This window comes from Chiloscyllium punctatum, chromosome 37 (genome assembly GCF_047496795.1).
Source record: "Chiloscyllium punctatum isolate Juve2018m chromosome 37, sChiPun1.3, whole genome shotgun sequence".
Taxonomy (NCBI): Eukaryota; Metazoa; Chordata; class Chondrichthyes; order Orectolobiformes; family Hemiscylliidae; genus Chiloscyllium; species Chiloscyllium punctatum.
The window spans coordinates 8,618,235-8,642,312 of NC_092775.1; the positions used below are offsets into that span (position 1 = coordinate 8,618,235).

The window sequence follows — 24,078 nt, forward strand, 5'->3', positions numbered from 1 at the left end:
TGATGCACTATTGACTTTATTTTAATATAGAACAGGACAGTAACAGGTTCAAAGGCAAAGTTAGGCATTCCTGAAATGTGCACCAAAGAAATTTTTGATCATTCCATAGAGAAAGACAGCAGTACTGGATCTCATTCTAGGGAACAAAGGAAGAAGTGGGGCAGTAACTGGAGTATGTTTTAGTGGGAGTGTTTGGGAGAAACACAGTTCGTAATAAACCAGGTCGAGCCAGACAAGGACAAAGGTACAAACAAGCACAAAATAACTTAAAGGGGGAATGTCGGTGTGTTGAAATAAATCCAGCCCAATTAAGAATTATCTGGCAAAATCATGGTCTTCAAAGAGATGATGATTAATGTTTTGAGACATTCCTAGGAGGATGGAGTGGAAAAGTGTGGCACCACACTTTTCGACTCTGACTCTCCAGCATCTGCAGTCCTCACTTTCTCCTATTCCTAGGAAGATAGGCTTCCAAAGCTAGAATTTCCAGATGATGAAAAATATAGAAATTAAATTGAAAGAGAGTTGTGTTTCAATGATTCTGTCTGACACCTGCACATGTTTGATAAGTCAGAGCCTGTAGACTTCAGTAGGAACAAGAGGGAAGAGCAATATATTGTTCAAATCTATTTCATTTTGTGTAGTTCAATTTCAAATTTCTCATAAAAACCTGACAGGTTCCCTGATGTGCTTTACAGAAGGAAGTCGATCGTCGTTTCTCAGTCCTATATGTGAAGTCCAGTCTCACACCATTATGGCTGACCCTTAATTCCATTTAAAGAGGCCCATCACACAAGAGACTGGAGATCATACATTACAGACTGAATTCAATGCTGTGAAGGTGCTCAATCTCTACTGTATCCAATCTTTGTGTGCGCTCATCTATACATGAGACTGAGTGCGAGACCAACGTTGCATGAATTCAGGGTAACTGAGAACCAATAACCGTTGGTTTTGAACTCATGAGAGCTTGCTACTGAGTATTTTTTTTAATTGGAATATACAATCCAAGAATAAGAAATATATACAAAACCTACTGATTACAGGCAAAAAGATCATATTTGTAATCCCTATTAAAGAGCATCTCTTGTCACAATGTGATAGTTAGAAAAAGTGATATTGAAATTGTACACATATTTCAAAGGCTAACATTTCTGAAAATAAACGCTCTCATACTTTTGAGATGAGAGATTTGACACTGTGTACATGGTTTAAAGAAAACTTACATTTATACAGCATTTTTCATATTCTTTGAACATCTCAAAGTGTTTACAGATTTGAAGTGGAGTCACTACTGTCAGGTAGGGAACATGACAACTCACTTGCACACAGCACTCCCTCAACTATGCACCAGGAGTGTCAGGCTAAATAGTGTGTCTAGGTGTGTGCAGTGCATCTTCCACCCACAACTTTCTAAGTCGGAGGCGAGAATACTACACGCTGAGACAATAAGAAGCCCGAAGAGAAAGAAATATTGCATAGCAGTGAGCAATGTGTGTGCCCAAATGTCCCTCTGCTGATAAACACAAACCAAAGAAAGGCAGGACTGGTTTTCTGGGACGCTGCCATTGGGTAGTCAGTGAAATAGAAGTGCTCTCCCACATTTGGAAAGTGATTGGAACCAGTGGTACCCCCTCTCTCATGAGGCAAGACCTCTATTTTAGTGATGACACTGATTTAAAGGATTAACAATGTCACCTGTCATTGTCACTATCCACGTGGCTATAAATCAGGGTAACCCTGTGAAGCCTTCATTCCATGGAGTTGGCACTATCTGACCACGTAGCACATCCCTCCCAAGACTGGAAAAGAAAACTGGCTCTTCACTCAACACAGCAACTTTGGACAATCAAGGAATGTTTATGCAGGAAAGTGTCTGAAGAAATCGCTGTCAGATCCACCACCTCCAACCTAAGGGCCATGTTTCATTAACTGAAACCTGCTGTAAACGTTTTTGGCCTTCATTTTATCATTATATTCCATCATCATTTCTAATTTGCTGTGCCCAAGGGTCAGTCGATTACCAGACCGTGTAAATCCCCCGGAGGGTTTGCGTAAATCTTTGCTGGAGTCATTAGACTCTTCAGCTCGATGAACAGTCTCTCTCTGATTGAGCCTTGGGGAGCAATCCAGCCGCAGTCGTGGGGACGATGGAGGGGTTGGCTTTCTTGCTTCAGAGAAGTCATCCTTTGGCATTTTAGTTGTTCGAGTTGGGACCACGGGAGTTCTTCTTTGCTGGATATCTACCCCTTGACTTTGAAAGTGAGAGTTGACTGGATAATGCATACTGTGCACATTGTTAGGATTTGCATCATAAAAGCCTAACCCACTTTGCCGAGCCAATGGGTCATGGGCTGGGTTATTGCTTGATTTGTCACTGTCTTTGATTTTACAATCAATGTCGGAAGAGTTGTTGGAAGCACAAGGGCTGATTTGCTGGCGTTCCCAGAATGCTTTAGGAGCTGAAGCAGTCAACTGTATGACACTGCGAGGACTACTCCCGGATTGGCTGCTGGATGGATTGGAATGGACAGGTTCCACCAGCCTCTCATTCATCATGTGGTGCTCTGGAAGAATCTTGAGTCTGGATGTATAATAAGAAAGATCTTCATCTGGTGAGGAGGAGAAACGTTCAAGGGGTTTCGACTCTGCATAAAGGCATCGAAACTCATTATCAAATGCTTGCACTATCTGTCCTGTCAACACTGTGACAAAATTGAGGTGCACCTGTCCCGACAGCCAGGTAAAGCTAGAAAGAAAGAAACATATGGTCAATTATCTTTGACGACATGAAAGCCTGGTAGATGATTTGGTGTTTTTGATGAAACAATCATAGAATCCTTACAGTGTGGAAACAGGCCATTTGGCCCAACAAGTCCACACCAACCCTCTGAACAGTATCCCACCCAGACCCATCCCCTTACCCTATTACTCGACATGTACCACTGACTAAAGCACCTAACTTATACACCCGAGCATTGTTGGCAATTTAGCAGGGCCAATTCACCCTAAGCTGCACACTTTCGGATTGTGGGAGAAAACTGGAGCACCTGGAAGAAACCCACGCAGACACGGGGAGAATGTGCAAACTCCGCACAGACAGTCACCCAAGGCTGGAAACAAACCTGGGTCCCTGGTGCTGTGAGGCAGCAGTGCTAACCACTGAGCCACTGTATCACACTACCTTTGTAGTCGAATGTGGTCTATCTACTCTGAATCCTCTGCCAACACTACACAGAGATACCTGCTTGCAACATGTATGCAAAGGTAAGGAAGACTCCATTTTTCCATATGAGAGGTACCCAGACTCCCTTGAGAACTTTCTTCCAATGATATTAATGTTATCACCATCCTACCAGTGTCACAATACCACCAACATCATAAATCTTTTCGTTTTTAAGCATGTTTCTGCTGGTATTAGCTCCACTTGGATTATCAAATACATGTTTAGACGGAATATCTCTTTCAGTTAGGGTTGAAACATGAGATAGGCTAAACCGGTCATTCATGCCCGAAATCTGAATGGGCATAGCTAGGGCAAGATTAGCTAGCTGCAGACATCTAATGCAGGTCCCACATGAGTTTCCTGTGAAGAAGCATCATAATCAGGATACCACTTTGTTGGCTTTAACTTCCAAGGAAAGTCCTTTAAAAGGAGACTGTGGGTAGCAGTAGGCAGGAACATGAAGACATTTGCACTCATTTGGCCCTATTAAAGGGTTGTGTCTCCATCCAACATCCCCACCATAAGGAAGTGAGCTCCATACCTTCAGACACCACTTCTTTATGGTTTCAATGATAGAGTTCTTTGGGCTCCTGTTGGGACAGAACATTCCCCTCTCTAGAAATGACAGGGCAAATAGAGGGAAAGCCAGATCATGGGTGGATTGGCACCAGAGAGATACCTACCCACTCCTCATCACCTCAGCAAATAAGTTTTTGACAGGAAGGTACATGGGTGAACTTCTCGATCCAACACCTTAATGCTACCAATTAATAATCATTTTAAAGCCTAAATCTGCCACTTATCCAGTTACCTTCCTTCCCAAAAGGGAAAGCAAGTCACCCTGCCTGCAGGAGTGGTGCTCCATTTCCCTCAATCTGGAGGCAACTGTGGGCACAGACGGGGAGTAGAGAATGGCAACTGAACGCCATAACAGTGGCCTACCTTTGCCCCACCCTACGATCCCCTGCAAAGGAACACCTAGCTTCTCACCAGAGCTGATCTCTGACTGGCTGCAATATCCACCAGTCAGCACTTCAGCACCTGTTTGGCACCTGCTCCAGCAGCTCTCTGGATTTCTGCTGGCACAGTTATTCATCTTGACAGACACCTGCTCTCATACAGAGATTAAAGAAAGGCCTCAGTCCCTATATCCAAGTTGGGGACTTGTGCAATTTATGCCCATGAACTGCTTACTAAAATAGGCAATCACACACAGGGTGAGATAAATATGATTAAACTTAGGAGATTGTGGGCACCCAGTACATTTTTCCCCCTCAGCTTTGTGTGTCAGGTGGTGGAGCTGAAATTGTTTTTTTTTGAAGCAGACTGTGTCAACATTGAAGAACAGTATAAATTGGTGGCTAAATGAAAATGGAAGGAGAGGATTCACAATGGCTTATTGGTACTATCAGTAGAGTACTAATCCAAAGACCCAGCTAATATTCTGGAGTTAACCTGGAGTCAAATCCTGCCATAGCAGATTGGGAATTTGAGTTTTAAAAAATCTGGTATGAAGAGTATTATAATGACCACTAAATAATCGTTGGGGGAAAACCTCATCTGGTTCACTCATGCCTTTTCAGGAAGAAAATTGCCATCCTTACCCAGTCTGGTCTAGATGTGACTCCAGACCGACAGCAAAGTGGCTCACTCGTAACTGCTCTCAGGACAATGAATGCTGACCCAGCCAGTGATTCCCACAGACCGTGAATGAATGAAGAAAGATACAAAACCGGAGCAGATGTAAACCATGCAACCCCTTCAGCATCCTCTGCCATTCTTGGCTGATCTATTTGTGCTTTGAATTCCACAGTCTCATCTATCCCTGATAACCCTCGATTAACAAGAATCTCTCTCGGACTTCAAAATATTCAATGCCCTGCCTAGGTCACTTTCTGAGGTGGGGAGTTCCAATGGCGTACTCCCCTCCCGAGGAAAATAACACATCTTCCCATCTCCACCCTGAAAGGGTGACCCCTAATTTTTAAACAGTACCCAATGGTTCTGCACCATAGGAAGCATCCTTCCCACGCCCACCTTGTTAAGGCCATTCAGCATTCTACACATTTCAATCAACACACACTTCCTTCTTCTAAAATCCAGCAGAAACAAACCTTTCCAATTTAACCTGTCCTCATAGGATAACCTACTTTGGGTCAGAGAGATTGGGCCCCTGTTCAGATGCTGGGCAAATAATGTTGTCTTTTTTTTTCATTTAATTCCACAACATTGATCCAAATGATTCACTAATCCAGCTCCTGCAAAGACTGTGTCGAAACTAAGCTCCCCTTTAATAGCCATGGGAATTTTAGCTAATCACCCATTTTAGGATAATCTATTATAAACTACAACATGCTGAGACAAGAAAGCACGGCCCTGCTACCATCAGATTAACAAAATCCAAAATAAACAATGCCAACATGATTCCTGTGGTGGAGGGACGTTTGATTTGCATCTCATGGGTTTTTAAGGTTTTTATTTCAGAATAAAAGCTAAATTCAGTAAAAGAAAGCATCTATTGTTACAGAACAAAGATTTCACATTATCTTGACCATTTAATGATTTCCTAGACATTGGTGGTGTTGGTGTTCATTTACCACCATCACCAGTTGCCCCAAAGTGGGAATGTTTCTTACACTGAGAGGACATTAAGGATTACACAAACCATGTATCCCCTCTGCAAAGTATCCGGTGGTTAATTGAGTCTTTAAGAAAATCCTGCAGGTTTCATATTTAGTTCCTTTGCTGCCAGCCCAGAATTGACAGAATTCAGTTTCCCAACAGGATTTGACCTCCCCACCTCTGGGTTGATGGCCCAGGATTATAACTGGAGCCACATAAGTCTGGTGAGCTCATTGACAACACGCCATTTTATTTGCAAAGACAGAAACCCTACAGTGCAGAAAGATTGAGCCCATTGAATCTGCACTGACCCTCTGAGAAGCATCTTACAAAAACCTATTCCCCCCCCCTACATTTCCATGGCCAATCTACCTAACCTAACCAGCTCTGGGAGGAAGCTGGAACACCCAGCAGAAACAAGGAGAAAGTGTAAACACCACAGAGACAGTTACCCAAGGCTGGGATTGAACCAAACTCCCTGAGGGTGTGATACAACTGTGCTAACCACTGAGTTACCGTGCCACCCAATAAAACTTCTCTTTTTCATTTTGAAATAGTTGCCTCTTTGACAAATTACAGATGAGAAGGGGAGCCAGCTCCCATGCTCCAGGTCAAAATAGCAAATGCTGCAAATTCAACTTGTCAGGCAAATTAATTTTCTTTTCATGTACGAGCATGACTCAAGTGTTGAGCAATGTCCTCTGTGCATTTAATTAGTTCCTACGGCTGCTACTTTAACAGTTGTTGGTTCACAGAACAATATTCCATGATATCTCTTATTGACATTGATAGTTGCTGCTGAACAGAAGGAATGATTCTTACAGGACAGCATGAGATGGTTTATAGCCAAATCAAGTACATTTTAAGATGTAAAGGGCAGCATGGTAGCTTAGTGGTTAGCACTGCTACCTTACAGTACCAGGGACCTGGGTTCAATTCCAGCCTCAGGTGACTGTCTGTGTAGAGTTTGCACATTCTCCTCGTGTCTGCCACAGTCCAAGGATGAGCAGGTTCAGTGGGTTAGCCGTGATAAATCACCTGCAGTGTCCAGGCATGTGTAAGGTAAGTGGATTTGCTATAGGACTATTGGTTTGAGGTTCCTGCACAAGACGTACAGAGTGTAAACAGACCCTTCGGTCGTCCAACTTGTTCATGCTGACCAGATATCCTAAATAAATCTAGTCCCATCGGTCCACATCCCTTTAAACCTTTCCTATTCATATACCCATCCAGATGCCTCTTAGGTGTTGTAATTGTACCAGGCTCTACCACTTCTTCTGGCAGCTCATTCCATACACGCACCACCCTCTACATGTAAAAGTTGTCCATTTGTCCTTTTAAATCTTTCCCCTCTAAACTTGTACTCCCCACACTAGGGGAGAGACCTTGTTTATTCACATTATCCAATGTCCCTCATGATTTTATAAACTTCTATAACGTCACCCCTCAGCCTCAAACGCTCCAGGGAAGCAGCCCCAGCCTAGTCAGCCTCTCCCAATTGCTCAAACCCTCCAAACCTGGCAACATCCTTGTAAATCCTTTCTGAATCCTTTCACGTTTCACAAAATCCTTCCTATAGTGGGGAGATGTGGGTTAGGGACCCTACATGTTTTTGATATACATAAACAAATCTGTTCAGGCACCACTTTCTTGAACCACCTGAGGTAAAAAGTAAGGTTGATTGTAATCTGGGTTCCCGTGCATCGTTTAAGGAAGAATTAAACACAATGTAGATCAGAGCTAAACAGAGAGCCTGTAAGTGTGTGGGATCAGGTTCTTGGCATTTTGCTAGTAACTTGTGATCTATGAATCATTTGTTCCTGTGTGTGACATACAAACAGTTCACAGGATACAATCCCAACATTGCTTTGGCATTTTCAGTCAAAGATTGATAGATACTGAGCTATGGAAGTTAAAATACAAATCTACTTTTCTGTCAAATCCCAGTTTATAAACCTGATGGAGGGAAGGGACTTCAGCTTTTTGGAGGTCTGGGACATGGAAAGGTAGCACTGCCTTTATGTAGTACCTTTCACCACGCCAGGATATCACAAAGTGCTTACTGAAGCCAATTACATGCTGTTGAAGCTGAGTAACCCTTGCAAAGTAGGAAACATATCAGCCAATTTGCATATAGCAAATACCTCAAATAGTGATGTATCAATGGCCAGACAGTCTGGTGTAGGTGTCAGTGGAGTCGTAAATATTGGCCATGACACTGAGAAGGAAGTTTCTGCTCTTCTTTGAAATAGTGCTGTGAGATCTTTCATGTCTACTGGAGACAATGGTTGTTTAATGTCTCCTTTCAAAAGCAGCATCTTAGATAATGGAGCACTCCCACAGTTCTACTTAGCTGTGCAGTGGATCACCTTGAAGCCTGGCCCTACGTTTACCCAATGTCTGCATATATGATCTATACAACTGGACATGCCATACATATGTAAACATTCCATTTGTTTGCATACCGAAACAGAGTAATCATTCCTATTTACAGGTCTGTACGATTACATTTTTAGCTGAGGCGCCAGCGGAGCCCAAATGACTGCACGGGCCCCCTGTTCTTCTTTAGGCAGGCAGATGTTACATGTTGGTCTTTCTCCACTGCGCCTTGGTGGCAGCTGCCCCAAGCTTCAGCGTGTCCCTCAACACATAGTCCTGGACCTTGGAATGTGCCAGTCTGCAACACTCAGTCGGGGTCAACTCCTTCAGCTGCAAGATCAACAGGTTTCGGACCGCCCAGAGAGCATCCTTCACCGAGTTGATGATCCTCCAGGCACAGTTGATGTTCGTCTCGGTGTGCGTCCCGGGGAACAGGCTGTAGAGCACGGAGTCCCGCGTCACGGTGCTGCTCGGGGCGGACCTCGACAAACACCACTGCATTCCTCTCCAGACTTCCTCTGCGTAGGCACATTCCAGAAGGAGGTGTGTGACAGTCTCGTACCCCCCGCAGCCGCTTCGAGGGCAGCGTGCGGTGCGGCTGAGAGTCTGGGCGTGCATAAAGGATCTCACAGGCAGAGCCCTTCTCACCACCAGCCAAGCCATGTCTTGGTGCTTGTTGGAAAGTTCTGGCGATGAGGCATTCTGCCAAATGGTTTTGACAGTCTGCTCAGGGAACTGCTCGATAGGATCCGCCCTCTCCTTTTCCTGAAGGGTCTCAAGAACACTACGTGCTGACCACTTCCTGATGGACTTGTGGTCAAAGGTGTTTTTCTTCATAAATTTCTCCATGAAGGACCGGTGATAGGGAACGCTCCAACTACTCGGAGCGTTCCGCGGCAGTGAGGCCAGGCCCATCCTTCGCAACACCGGGGACAGGTAGAACCTCAGTACGTAGTGACACTTGGTGTTTGCGTACTGGGGATCCACGCACAGCTTGATGCAGCCACACACAAAGGTGGCCATCAGGGTGAGGGTGGCATTGGGTGTATTTTTTCCCCCGTTGCCCAGATCTTTGTACAGCGAGTCCCTTCGGACCCGGTCCATCTTTGACCTCCATATAAACTGGAAGATGGCCCGGGTGACTGCAGCAGCACAGGTTCTGGGAATAGGCCAGACCTGTGCCACGTATAATTTATTGATGATAGGTTGCAGGGAGTGAGGGAGGAAAGTTGGGGGTGGTGGTGGGGGCGGGGTTTGCAAGAAGGGGTGGCAATAATAGGCGCACCGCCTTTCAGTTCCACTGTGCCGAGGGTAACAATGTGAAAGGCACTGACCTCCTGTTCAAATGGGTAGCCAGAAGATATACCATTTAAAACCATACACTGCTCTCTATGAAACTTTCCTGAATAATACTGAAAGAATCGCAGATGCTGTAAATCATAAACAAAAACAGAAGTTGTTGGAAAAGCTCAGCAGGTCTGGCAGCATCTTTGAAGAGAAATCAAAGTTAATCAAAGGGAGGAAGGGTCACTGGACCCAAAACGTTAACACTGATTTCTCTTCACTGACCCTGCCAGACCGGCTGAGCTTTTCCAGCAACTTCTGTTTTTGTTTTTGAAACTTTATTGCCATCTACATCTTTTAAAAATGGGTGTCACGAGCCCATATGAAACACACCTTTAATGTCCTCAATTCTCAGAGCCCCTTTAACTGGTAACTGGATCAGTCACTTCTCAATTATTCACTGATGGGTCAAAGTTTCCTTCACTTATGTCTGCTTCTATTACCATTTGTGGGTTCCCATTGGCAAAAGGATCAGCAATGAGAGGGTGTGGATTGAAGATTATTTGATTAACAAGCAGAGGGTGTGGAGGGGGAAGACAGGAAGTTTTTTTTGTAATGCATTGAATTGGGAAATGAATTAGGAATGTACTGTTCAGAAGCAGATTCACTTATTTTATTATTCTATGAAGAATAAGTTCCAAAATGGGATCGGATGAATACTTGAAATGGAGGAAAATGCAGGATTATGTGGGAAACAGGTGGTATATGTGAGAATAATTTGATTGCTCTTTCAAAATGTCAGCTCGGCACACTGGGCAGAATGGCTTCTTTCAGTACTGAAACATAGCGTGGTCGGAGATCTATTATTAAAATCAGGTTAAAATGAAATCTAAATCACCCCTAGTTCTGTACAAACTGGCATTTACAGTGAAAGGCAGATATAGGAAACCTTACTTTTATTTCCTTCCCAGCTGCATTAGGACTGGTGTATATTTTTAACGCTTTTTTTAAAAAGGTCTCCTGATGTTTAATGTACCTTTTGTTTGGGTGGGTGGTTGGGTTCAGCTGTACGTTTTTCATTAAAGCACGGTGTGCTGATTGCATCAGGGAGTTGATTGTTTGAGGATTAATGAGTGTGACAGAGGAAAAGAGCCAAGTCAACGTGTGTTACTAAATCCGAATCAACTGAGGGCAGTGACAGTCTCTGTAACCAATAAGATCGCACAATACTGGGATTAATAACTCTTAACTCTTTCCAGTAAGGGACACAGCATCAGGATGTTAAAGACTCAGTCCCTTACTGCCATGTGATAAAATCAACTTTTCCCCCCTTATTCCCACATGGACTGTGGGTAACACTAGCAAGGCCTTGAATTGTTGCTAACTTCCCTTGAACTGAGTGGCTTGCTAGGGCATTAATAAACCCAGTTGAGTTTTTAAACAACTATCAATAATCTTATATTCTTGATGCATTAATTGAATTTGCATGCCACTGGCTGGCATAAAGTCACAGAGTTATCCAGCACGGAAACAGACCCTTTGGTCCAACTCTTCTATGCCGACTGAATATCCTAAGCTGATCTAGTCCCATTTGCCAGCACTTGACCCATATCTCTCTAAATCTTTTCTATACATATACCCAACCAGATGCCTTTTAAATGCTGTAATTGTACCAGCCTCCACCACTTCCTCTGGCAACTCATTCCATACACACACCACCCTCTGTGTGAAAAGGTTGTCCCTCAGGTCCATTTAAATCTTTCCCCTCTCACCTTAAACGTATGTCATCTAGCTTTGGACTCCCCTATCCGGGGAAAAAGATCTTGGCTATTTATCTGATCCATGCCCCTCATAATTTTATAAACCTCTATAAGGTCACCCCTCAGCTTCCCACGCTCCTGGAAAACAGCCCCAGCCTGTTCAGCCTCTCCCTGTAGCTCAAATCCTCCAACCCTGGCAACATCCTTGTAAATCTTTTCTGAACCCTTTCAAGCTTAACATCACTTATAGCAGCCATGGCAAGATTTGAACTCACATCCTCAGATCATTAACTGGAGTACTTCAGGAGTACTCAGCTAAAGATGTTAGCATCATGCTGCTGTATGGGTAACTGACACACCTTTACAACATAACCAACAAAAACCTGGTGACCTCGGTATTGACACCTTCACTGGTCCCAGCCTCAGCAATCTTTTTGATGGGATTTCTCCCACTCTTTAAAAATGCAAAGTACCTCTGGCAACAACATTCACTATTTTAAATAATACAGTTCATTTATCCATGACTCATTTAAAAATAAGGATTACCCAAAGACAATACTGCATTCCTTTTTTTAAAAAAAAGACTCGTACCTGACTCATCACTTTTGAACAAGCACAACAGGATCCCAGGTTTATTTTATATAATGCCCAACCACAGATTTACATCTTAGCCTGAAGGCTGACACAAAGCTTTACTTTGATGTTTTGTGCTTATCGGTACAGTTCCCATTGAATGTCATGGACAAAACAAAGTAACTTAACGTTTTAAGTAGCAAAGTCTCCATTTGGGAACAGTCTCTTTTTAACAAGATATTAACAGTTACACTTCACGGACAGAATCCCACCCAAACCAGCTGTTAGCAGCTGATTGAAACTGCTTGACTTTGCCTGAAATTAACAGAGCCTTTTAGGTACCTCAGGATGGAGTATGACCTGGCATTGTCCCCCACTTAATGTATTAATTACAAGCAGCAACTTAGGCATTGACTCTTACATTGACAATCAATGATCAGTAGTGTTTTGTATTAATTGACAGTCTGGATTAGTGGTGCTGGAAGAGCACAGCAGTTCAGGCAGCATCCGAGGAGCAGTAAAATCGACGTTTCGGGCAAAAGCCCTTCATCAGGAATTAATTGACAGTTGCTCCATTATAAATGGTGATTGTAAACAGTGGGGACAGTATTGCTGAAAATTACAATTCACTAAACAAGAGTTGATATCCGCTCAGTAATGCATATTCACTGATCTGCTCCTCTTACATAACAGCAAGTAAACCCCACTCCTATAGGTATTTTTTTAATGAGAATACAAAATGCAGAGTGTATTTGCATTTATGTCTGTTTTGCCTGATACAAGCTGCTGCTTTTGGATTTCCTGATGTTTTGTGCAGGTTCATTATTCCCTCTCCTTGTGGTCATTTATCATTTGCTGTCTGTGGGCATTATTGTCTCACAGCATCAGGGACCTGGGTTCGATTCCAGCCTCAGTCGACTATCTGTGTGGAGTTTGCACATTCTCCCAGTGTTTGCACTGTCTTCCTCTGGGTGTTCCGGTTTCTTCCTACGGTCCAAATATGTGCAGAAAAGGTGAATTGGCCATGCTAAATACCCCATAGAGTACAGGGATGTGCAGGTTAGATGCATTAGTCATCGGAAATGTAGGGTTGTAGGGTAGGGGAATGGGTCTGGGTGGGATACTCTTTGGGGGGTCAATGTGGATGTGTTGGGCCAAATGGCCTGTTTACCACTGTAGGGATTCTATAATTTTTTTTTAAAAAGCCCAGAGGTTTTGAAAGACATAAAAATGCCAGTTCTTTAGTGTTTTTTGGTCAACAAGTGCCCCTCTCAGATTCTCTCCATTCAAATATCCACTGAACGTTGACACTAATCAGCAAATCACAATCAGCAGAATCTAAAATACAATTCAGAGCAGTAACTGTGAATTCCAGTCCCATTTCATTAACTGAGGTGAAGCACTGAGACCTGGCTGGAACATGCGAAAACAACAGTCTCAAGTTAATTTGCTGGCACTGCCATAATATTATGCCCATCCCTATATGGCCTTTGTCAGTTCCTTCCTACCACACAGTGAAATGCATTTAGTCACCATGACCTCAGGCTAAGGGTGGGGTAAAATGAAGGAAAAACTATTAATTCATTCAGTTAAAAAAAACAAGATTTCCAGCAGCAAAAAAAAAAGCCCAAAAGAATCACAGAATCCTTATGGTGGGTAAGCGAGCCACGTGGCCCATCAAATTCACACTGACACTCTAAAGAACATCCCACCACCCTATCTCTGTAAACGTGCACTTCCCATGGCTAACCCACCTAACCTGCACATGCCTGGACACTATGGGTAATTTAGCAAGGCCAATCCACTTAATCTGCACATCTTTGGACTACAAGAGGAAACCTACGCAAACACGGGGAGAATGTGCAAACTCCACACAGACACTCATCCAAGGCCGGACTTGAACCTGGGTAACAGTGCTAACCACGCTGCCCAGTAATAAGAAGCCAAGTTGTACCTTCTGACCAATACTCTGTACAAAGCGGGAAATTGTCATCCTGATTAACTCCATCTTTCCCCAAAACCTGATCATGATCATCCAGTAATGTCTGATCAGTGTATCTACAGCCAATGGGATATATTTTAAATTCAGTAATTTTGTTGATCCAATCCGTGGGCGGCACGGTGGCACAGTGGTTAGCACTGCTGCCTCACAGCGCCAGAGACCCGGGTTCAATTCCCACCTCAGGCGACTCTCTGTGTGGAGTTTGCACATTCTCCCCGTGTCTGCGTGGGTTTCCTCCGGGTGCTCTGGTTTCCTCCCACACTCCAAAGATGTGAATTGGCCATGCTAAATTGCCCGTAGTGTTAGGTAAGGGGTAGATGTAGGGGTATGGGTGGGTTGCGCTTCGGCGGGGTGGTGTGGACTTGTTGGGCCGAAGGGCCTGTTTCCACACTGTAAGTAATCTAATTACATTTAAAATGAAATAGCCACAGATGTCAATGGAAGCCTAACACATGCTCTCTCTTCCACCTTCTCGGTATCTGTTGAGTTCCTTTCTTGGGACAAGGCCAATGTCATTCCTGATACTAATCTATAAAAAGTGGAGTGCAGCCAATTCGGATTTCAGACCGGTCTGATTTGGGAAGGAGGGAAAAGAAGCTGTGAAATTGTACTTTTGAAACAGTCTCCTAACACTGAGGCTAAGCTGCAATATTAAAGATAGAGTTTAGGGGACTGAAGTGTCATATTACAACAACCTATATTCACATGCACTGGGACCACTGTTATTTGTGAAATACATAAATGATTTGGAGGAAGGTGTAGGTTGCCTCATTAGCAAGTTTGCAGTTAACACTAAGATTGGTGGAGTAGCAGGTAGTGAAGGGGACTGTCAGAGAATACAGCAGAATATAGATAGATTGGAGAGTTGGGCAGAGAAGTGGCAGATGGAGTTCAATCTGGACAAATGCGAGGTGATGCATTTTGGAAGATGCAATTCAAGAGCAAACTATACAGTAAATGGAAAAGTCCTGGGGAAAATTGATGTATGGGGAGATCTGGGTGTTCAGGTCCATTCTTCCCTGGATGTGGTAACGCAGGTCAGTAGACTGGTCAAGAAGGCATACAGCCTGCTTTCCTTCATCGGACGGGGTATTGAGTACTAGAGTTGGCAGGTGATGTTACAGTTGTGCAAACCTTTGGGTTCAGCCACATTTTGAATAAAGCGTACAGTTCTGGTTGCCACATTAACCAAAAGGATGTGGATGTTTTGGAGAGGGTGCAGAAGTGATTCACCAGGATGCAGACCATTACTGAATCAACTGAAAACAGACAGGTGGGGTAGTTTAGTTTAAGATTATCTTCAGCATGGACTGGTTGGACCAAAGGCTCTGTTTCTGTGCTGTATGACTATGTCACAACAGAGTTGGGGATTGGGGGTTGGGGTAAGGGCATGGGAGAAGATGCTCAAGCCCTGAAATTGTTGAACTCAATATTGAGTCCTGAAGGCTGCAGGGTCTCCAAGTGGAAAACAAGGTGCTGTCCTTCCAGCTTGCACCGAGTTTCACTGGAGCACTGCGGAAAACCCGACACAGAGATCTCAGCCAGGGAACAGGGTGGGGTGTTAAAGTGGCAGGCAACTGGAAGCTCAGAGTCTTTTTTGCAAACAGAACGTAGTGTGTGTTTCACTGACCACATTGCGAGAACCAAATACAGTGGAGTAGATTGTGTGAAATGCAGGTATAGCACTGCTTCACCTTGGATAGTGAGGAATGTATGGGCATGTACTGTATAAGTAGGTGTAAATGTTGCACCTTCTGAAATTTCTGGGGAAGGTGCGGGGTGGGGGGGGGGGGGGGGGGGGGGGGGGAGGTGGGGTGGAGAGGTACTGGGAAAGGAGGAGGTGTGGACCAGGGTGTCCTGGAGAGAACAATCCCTGCAGAAGGCTGACAAGGGTGGGGAGGGGAATGTGTGTCTGGTGGTGGCATCCCGTTGGAGGTGGCAGAAATGGCGGCTTATGATTCTCTGGATGTGGATGCTGTGGGGATGAAAGTGAGGAACCTGTCACTGTTATGGGAGGGAGGAGAACGGGCAAGGGCAGACACAAGGGAAATGAGTTGCTCCTGTGAAGCACGATGGTAGGTTGAGGTAAAAAAGTGGACATTTCTGAAACCCCCTTGCTGGAAGGTGGCATCATTGTAACAGATGTAACAGAGATGGATAATCTGGGAGAATGGAATCAAGTCTTTACAAGGAGGAGATTTGGATAAGCTGATTCCTGTGAAGAATAGAGGGTGGAAGTCTGGCTAAGAGAGTACTGATCATTTCGATACTTGGAGAAATTAAAGGCATGAGTACATGTTAAAATGACAGCAGTTAGGAAGAAAGCATGGGAAGATTGATAAGGCAATAATTTGAAATATTCAGTGTAAATCATGTGCTCTTTATTTACCTGTATGAACCTGCCACCACTTGTTCCAGGTCAATTATCATGAACTTTTCCAGGACTTGGCCACTAAACTTTTTCCCAGACTTTGTACAGTATGTGTCTCCCACCACGCTCCTGATTCGCATGTTCTGGAAGAGGAAAATAGACTGTATGAGTATATGGGAGAGAGGTTAATCAAGCTGTAAAACTCAGCCTCTGGTGCTCCACTTGAACTTCAAACAACAATTGCGTTTGTAATTGCCTGGTACAGAGTGAAACCAACTCTACACCATTGTTAGAGAATGAAGAAACCCACTAAGATGGGTCTGGGTCTGGTAGAAATCCAAAGATTTTTATAATCGCACCAAGTTTCCTGAAAAATATTTACTAGTTAAGACAGTGTTTCTATTTGTTCAATATCACAATCTAATTTTAGTCCAGCCAAAGAATACCGATGGGTTTCCTGATCAGCCACTGGAGTGGCTAATGTTAAATGCCCTTACCATACTGAAGGGCATCAGATACCAGTCCTCCAGAGAGTGGCAATTTCCTCAGTACTCTCATTACTTTCTCTGCCCCAAAGCAGATCTTTCACAGATCTGTACTGATCTCACTGTTGGTATTTCCAATGCAAGATGCATTCTCCAGATGTATCACAACCCTGGGCATTAGAATACCTTTTACTGTCATGTGTATTCGAGTACAGAAGTACAGGAGGTGAGTGAAAAGTTTTAGAATGTTGCCTCTTTTGGTGCCATCTTAGGTACAAGGAATCTAGTTACAGATCTTAAATACAAAAGACATAACTAAAAGGATAGACCGGGGGTGGGGAACCTGTGGCCTTAAGGCTGCATGCAGCCTTCTAGGCCATTGTGTGTGGCCTTTTGAATGAATCCAAATTTTGCAGAACAAATCTTTTATTTTTTATTAATTTTTTTCATCCTTTATTATTTTTATTTTAATCTTAAAATGAATGTATTTAAAATACCAGAGAGTAAAAGAAAATTCAACTAAATAATCCTCACAGACTGACTGCCACAATTAAAAAAATTGGTAAGTCATAAGGGCTATTGGCATGTCTTGGATGTGGTCTTATTAGATTACAATGTGGCCTTCCAACATGAAAAGGTTCCCCACCTCTGGGATACACATTAGTCAGATAAACAAGTGACAAATAAATATTACCATTGTAGTAGCTCAGCACAGGGGCTTCCACACGTGGTCTGACCACCTACGTCAGGCCCTAGTCCAACAACCATCCCCAAGCCTCCAGTCCACTCCACACCAACTCTCAGCTACTCAGAGGTAAGTTTTCTTGGAGACTCACTCTCCCCCGGCACCACATTCAGTCTCCGCTCGGGGACTCATTCCCCTCCCCCTGCCCTGGCCTTCCCTCCGGGACTCGCTCTTCTCTGCTACCCCCAGCGCCAGCCTCTGCTCCAGAATTTGCCTCCGGGGATCATTCCCCTCCAGGTAAGCCCAAGTCATTAGGTGAAGACAGAAGCACAGAAAGGAAGAAAGAAATGAAACAGAATGGGTGGAGCAGGGGAGCTGCGACTGGAGCGCCTGACTCTGCCGCCATCTTGCCAAAGAAGCCATGCCTCCATTCCCATCCAATGATGCAATCAGGATAAAATTCTGGATTGGTTATGGCAAGAAAGGAGACCTTGCAAACCACTTGCTCGCTCTCTCCAAGAACAACTCTCCTAGTCCATTTCCAATCCCATTCCCCTGCCTTCTCCCACAGTCCTCTTCATTACATAACAGAACAGGCTCAAGAGATTGAATAGCTTCCTGGTTTTCTTGCTTTCATAGGAACAGAGTAAAAAGGAAGAGTAGGCCACTCAGCTCCTTGAGCCTGCTCTATCTATCAGGATTAGTTTAACCTGGCGTCATGTTTAACACAACATCACCGAGCAGCCACTGACAACAGTCCTCTTGCATTGGGAATTTTGGGATAATATTGAACAAAGATTCTGCAGCAACTTATGATGTGCCCTGAGACAATAGGTGTCTAGCACAAACGAAGCCTGCCGTTTTAGAAAAGAATCACCATTTCCTGTTGACACAAGATTGGATAAGCAAGAAACACTTACAGTCACGTGATCTTTTTGAATGTCAAGCTCATCACACATTAGCATAAAGTGTTCCAGGTTAGTTTCGTCCAGAAGTAGGTAGACGGGGACTCCTCGCTTCGCAGAAGCTTCCAACAAATCACAAAATATGTCAACATCAGTGAACAGATCCATCATAATCGCGATGAGCTGCAAAGAAAAGAGGGCATGAACAATTAAGAAACACCAATTCCATTCTTATACATTCTTCCTACTTTTTCAAAAGGACTTGTTGAAAACACAGTAGAAACAAACACGATACCACGTGAAGGTGGCTCCAACAGTAATTTTTGAACAGTTTCGAACCTTCTCCCTGGATTTAAAACAGCAGAAGGAGCATCAGGAGATAATTAGCCTGAATGAAAGCAACTGCATGGAACAGTGAAAAAGCAGCAATTAATTTAAATTGCTCGAGATGACAGATGGCAAAACATCTTATAAAATTCACTGAACAGATTTTATATTTGAGGCAGATCAGATTATAGATTGTCACAACCCAGAAACTGACCAGCAGTCCTTTCCTTCACCTCAGCTCCTTTATTCCATTGCTTCCCATATCCCATTATATCCCTCTCTGCCAAGCAATTACCTAATTCCCACAATAACGATATAGAGACATTGATTCAGCAACACTCTGTGACAGACTATTCCACATCCAACCATTCTCCGACTAAGCTTTTCTAATTTAAAAATAACTTTCCATTTAAAACTTTTTGTGACTATTTCTCTATCTTTTCCTTTCAGCTGTGTCTGCTGCTGAAACCATCGGTTATGCCTGTGACCAGTTCATGGAGCATTCAAATTATCGTCCATTGTTCACTCCATTAACGATCATTTATCTAAATCCTTAAAACTAATACCCAATCAATCACTCCTCCTCTTCTGGCTCCTTAATACCTCAAATTTAAAATGTTAATCCTTTTATTATTTTAGCCAAAGTGATGACATGATCTATGATCTCCTTCTCCCTATCCCTCACATACTTCAGCCTTTAAACCTATTAAATTCTTGGTTCTTCTGACTGCTCCATCGTCTTGACCTTGTTCATACGTGACCCACCAATGGCTGCCATACTTCAATCAATCCTAACGCTTTGGGATTCTGTCCCAAAATCTCATTAACTCATCTTTGTCAAGATCCTACCCAATTCTTCCCCCCCTTCCCCTCCTAATTTTTCTCTTCATTCAGGTTTCCAATTTATTCATTCACAAGTGTCACCACTGTCCAGTTAAATGGGGCATCGTTAGCAATCAAGCTAGCACTTCCTCAATCTGAGCCAAATTATGGAGAGGATCACCCCAATGCCACTTCTGTCCCTACGCATTTCCCACAGCAGTTAATGTGGCTCATCACCACAGGAAATTACATCAACAACCCAAAAAAACCTAAACACAAATAGAAAGCAGGTCATAACACCAGAGGCTTACTGATGTTACCGAATATGGTGACAAAACGTCTGAAAACAAACCTTCCAGCTCAGTGAGCAAACTTACATCCGCATCCACAATCTGGGACCTGGCTAATATTGTCATCCGATGCTCAACAAGGGCTAGCTCTTTGGCCGCTGACATCACCACACAGTTTTCAGCAACTACTGTCACCTGTGCATTTTAATTTACTCGCCCTGCTCAATGTCACACCAAATAACACAGATGAACAATGAGCCAATACCCATCACTTTGAAAAAAATCAGCCAGCGTTCACAGGAATTCAAAACCTGAGGCTAGACGTATATTTTATTTCAAGCAAATATATTGTAGAAAAATGTGCCTGCAGAGATGTACCTTTAAAAGCTATTGTAAAGTAATCAGGAAGTTTCTGGAGGGGATGAATTCCCAGAACAGTTGGTCTGGGAATCTGTATGTGCTGAATTTTGTTCACAAAGTGTACAATTGCTGCATCTGTAAAGTCAGGGCCCAATACTAAACCTTAGTTCCTTGGAGCTGGTAAACTGTAGAGAACTTGGTTAAGGAAGGGAGGAGAAGATTCTGATCTCTGGTCTGCTCCCAAGATGCACAGCAAGATCCCTGGAGAATCGTGAACTTGATGAGAAATGCTCTTGGGTCGATCTGACACTTTCTGGTTTTCCAATGCAAAGAAACCATGTGTTGCAGATAGGCACATTCCAGGGTCTAGGAACAGTCTAAAGCTTGTGAAAGCTGCTGTGAAGGTGCACTGGGGAAAGGTCACTGTCAATGATAGTACACTGAGAGGCTGGTTCCTCTTAAATAGCTCTTGGGCTGAATACTTGTCACTGAATGGGTATAGCAAGCATCACATCTACAGCAATTGGATTGAAGCACATAAGAATGCAACTTGTTCAATGGAGAAAAGTTGTGTTTTATTTCATCTTCTTCAAAGTCCCATTTATAACAAAGACAGTTTATGAAGAAGGTATACTTTTACAAAAACTGAAGTAAGTAAGGGAGGGATCCCTAGGCGGTGAAAGAACCATCAGGATCCCCTTTTTGTCTCAGAATCCTCCAAGATTTACCTCATTAGCCAAAGTAATTTGCTCCAGAACTGGGACATCTGGTCCTTTGACCTGTTTACAGTCAGGTCGGACCATCTGTACGTCCTGTTATACGATTCAGAGAGGTCAGGACACACGTCAAAAACGGACAGGAGTGAAAGGGCAACCTCTAACAGCCGCCAACAGGTGGCAGTGATGTTTCCGTTGTCCATTGTTGATACCCAGGTTCAAGGTGCCCTCACCTGCTGAGGTTGGAGATGTTCCTGGGGTCAGGAAAAATGGGCCTGGCCTCCTTGACATGGAATATCACTGGAAGTGGCTGAATAAATCACTCCATTCAAGGGAAATTATGTTTGGGCAACAACTTGCTGACATTCCGTGAAAGAATTTTTTTTAAAAAAGCAAAAAATTGGAACCAGTAAAACCACACAGGCCGTATTTTAATTTTTTTGCAGAAAGGCATTTATTGACAAATGCCTCGAAGTGCGTTACTAACTGTTTTAAAGTGGACTTTCGACAATGTCAAAAAATTCTGTTTCTTAATTGAGTACTTTGCACTCTTACACATCTCAATCCAATTGCAAAATTGTAACATGAACTAATTGTGACATTAAGTATATGCATAAGTATAAGCCTGAATACACACATCAACCGGTTTTGTAACACTTTCTACCCGACTGTTAGAATACTGAATGGACTCACAAACTCTTAACATTTGCCTGTACCTGTGTTTTTGTTTTTGCCGCTGTTTACCTATTATTTACTATCGATGCGACTTAACTCTGTGATCTGCCTGTATTGCTCACAAGACAAAGCTTTTCACTGTGCCTCGGTACATGTGACAATAAATTCAATTCATTCGTTCATTCATTCATTCAACACAAACAAACAACTGAAGCGTTCTAAACGGTACTGGCCCTTGGTAGACAGGTAATATGTTTAACATAATACAAATATACATATAGGCAATCTATACATTTACATTCTTCAGTTAATCTTCATTTAGGTAGCATGAGGTGCTTATAGCGCCATGTATTCTATTTAACCAGTTCAACTGCAATGCACATTTCTGGACTGCTGCATTCAGGGTGAACTATAAAATGGATTGATAATATATGAATTAAACATAATTTGAAATAAGAGTGAAAAAGATCTGGTTGGGAAGCTGGGCAATTGGATTGTGAGGGAGCAATGGGAGCGAAAACTCAGCAACAACAAGTTGATGTTCCGACAGCGAAGCAGATCCTGGGATGTCATTTCACTTAATAAACAAAAAGTAAACACCTCAAACAGGAAGCTCAGATGTTTGTAAAGGACTCAAATGAAATGCTAAATGAAACAAGACAGATGTCTCCGTACAGCTCTGAGAAGGACTGGAGTAGATGCATGGCTATTTGTACAAATATGTGAACAGGAATAGGCCACTCAGCCCTTCCAACCCTGCTTCACCATTCAATAAAATCACAGCTAAAGAGATTTTAATCTCAAGTCTACATTCCCGAGAATCCTCTTGGTCACCAACAATCTAAATCAACCTCTGCCTTAAATATGCCTAGATTTTGCAATCCATTGTCTCTGGAGGAAGGAAGCAGCTTATTCTGCTGTGATGACTCTTTTGTTTATTCTGTCCATTTTGACAATCACAACACCTGACGAAAAAGCTGCTCTTGAAAGCTTGTAATATTAAACAACTCCCTGTCGGACTATAACCTGGTGTTGTGTGATTTCTGACCATGTTGATTGTGGTGGGACATCACACTAAACCCTGAGCTCATTCTGTGCCCATGTTCGATCTTAGGACCCATCCATGATGGTTGAGGCACTTCAGTTACACAAACAGTTTGGAAAGAATTAGTCTCTGCAAATGCTGAAGGAAGGTTTAACAGAAATGGTCAAACTCTAATGTTGATAGAGCAAAAGCAACTGTTTCCAGGGAGAGGGCTCAACAGCAACCAGAGGGCAGGGAGTGAAGAACCAGAGTGGACAGGAGTGTGTTTTTGGTGCATGCGGTGCTTCAAAAGCGAGGTGGAAGAAAATGCAAAACTAAACTTCCCAAAGGATAGTGGATGAATACTTGCTAACGAATGCAGGGTTAGGGAGAAAGGGTAGGGGAGTACGATCAATGGGTCTTACAAGGGGCTGGGGGAAATGGGCTTCATGCTAAAGGTAATATCTGCAACTTCCTCTCAGTTATAACACTTGAAAGTGCACAACATCAGGTTATGGTCCAACAGGGAGTAACAGAGCTTGCATTTCCAATTAAACTTGTTGGACTGTAACCTGGTGGTGTGTGAATTTGAACTTTGTCTACCCCAGTCCAACACTGACCCCTCTACATCTTGGGGAAAGTAGACAATGCACCTACCGACTTGGCTTTGCTGAGCAGCTGCCGGATGGTGTCCTTGATGCTGTGGGTCTTGTCTCTTTGGAAGATGACCTGGGTGCCCGAGGGTAGACAGACACTGCCGTGGCCTCTGGACCAGCCCAGGTCCAGGACAGGAGCCTCGGAGTCGGACTGCATGGGGAAGTAGGTGCCCGAGGCCAGCTCCGACTGCGTGTCCCCGGCTTCCCAGTCACTACAGCCGGCCTCGGCCAGCCTGGCCACTCCGGCCCTCTGGCTGATGTAGGCGATCTCCTGCTCGGAGAGGAAGCTCAGTTCCCTCTCGCTCGTCAGTGCCCGGCGGTAAGCGGCGGGCCCGGACTCCAGCAGCGCGTCTGTCGCCAGCCTGGCCACCTCGCTGTGACTGAGCTCCAAGCCGGAGCTCTGTCGATAGGAACTCTTCACCTCCAACAACCTCTGAGCCAGCTTCCCCAGGGGCTTACGGGAACTGCCTTTGGGCAGTAAGTTCCCATTCACATTCATCATCTTGGTCAAACTCTTCCTTGTCTCTGGCCACTCCACCTCAAGCTGGAGCTGGGAACTATCTCTGTCTCTCTCTCTCTCTCTCTCTCTCTCCCCACTCCCTGCAACAAGTACTGAATAATACAGCTCATTCCCCAGAGGCTGAAACTGATCCTCAGCCACACCTCCCACCTGTTCACCTGCCGACCAACCGGATCTGAACACAACCATCCAAAATTCCTCCCAGGGTAACCCGAAATCTTCCTTTCAGTCCCGGGAATAAAGCAAACAGAGTTTGTTGGAGAAACTCAGCAACAGAGAAAACAAGAGCCCAGTGACCCTTCTTCACAACTAATCACATTATGTTTAAAGTTAGACATCACACAACACCAGGTTATCGTCCAACAGGTTTAATTGGAAGCACTAGCTTTCGGAGCC

General features: G+C 43.8%; 1 protein-coding gene across 1 annotated transcript; it reads right to left on the bottom strand.

Annotated features, from left to right (window-relative positions):
- fam83c (family with sequence similarity 83 member C) lies at nt 1-23,756 on the bottom strand. Its single transcript, XM_072556201.1, has 4 exons — nt 23,164-23,756; nt 18,308-18,475; nt 16,236-16,360; nt 1-2,749 (listed from the first exon to the last, which is right to left on the bottom strand). The coding sequence occupies exons 1-4, from the start codon at nt 23,662-23,664 to the stop codon at nt 1,912-1,914; spliced, it is 1,632 nt and encodes a 543-aa protein (XP_072412302.1). The 5' UTR covers nt 23,665-23,756; the 3' UTR covers nt 1-1,911.
- Between the last annotated feature and the right edge of the window lie 322 nt (nt 23,757-24,078).

Bases quoted from the DNA above. Each gene is read 5' to 3' on its own strand.
- fam83c (XM_072556201.1), bottom strand. From the start codon at position 23,664: ATGATGAATGTGAATGGGAACTTACTGCCCAAAGGCAGTTCCCGTAAG. The intron at 18,476-23,163 runs GTAGGTGCATTG...TTTTCTTTGCAG, and splicing joins TGCTCAGCAAAGCCAAGTCG to CTCATCGCGATTATGATGGA. The intron at 16,361-18,307 runs GTAAGTGTTTCT...TTCCTCTTCCAG, and splicing joins TTCAAAAAGATCACGTGACT to AACATGCGAATCAGGAGCGT.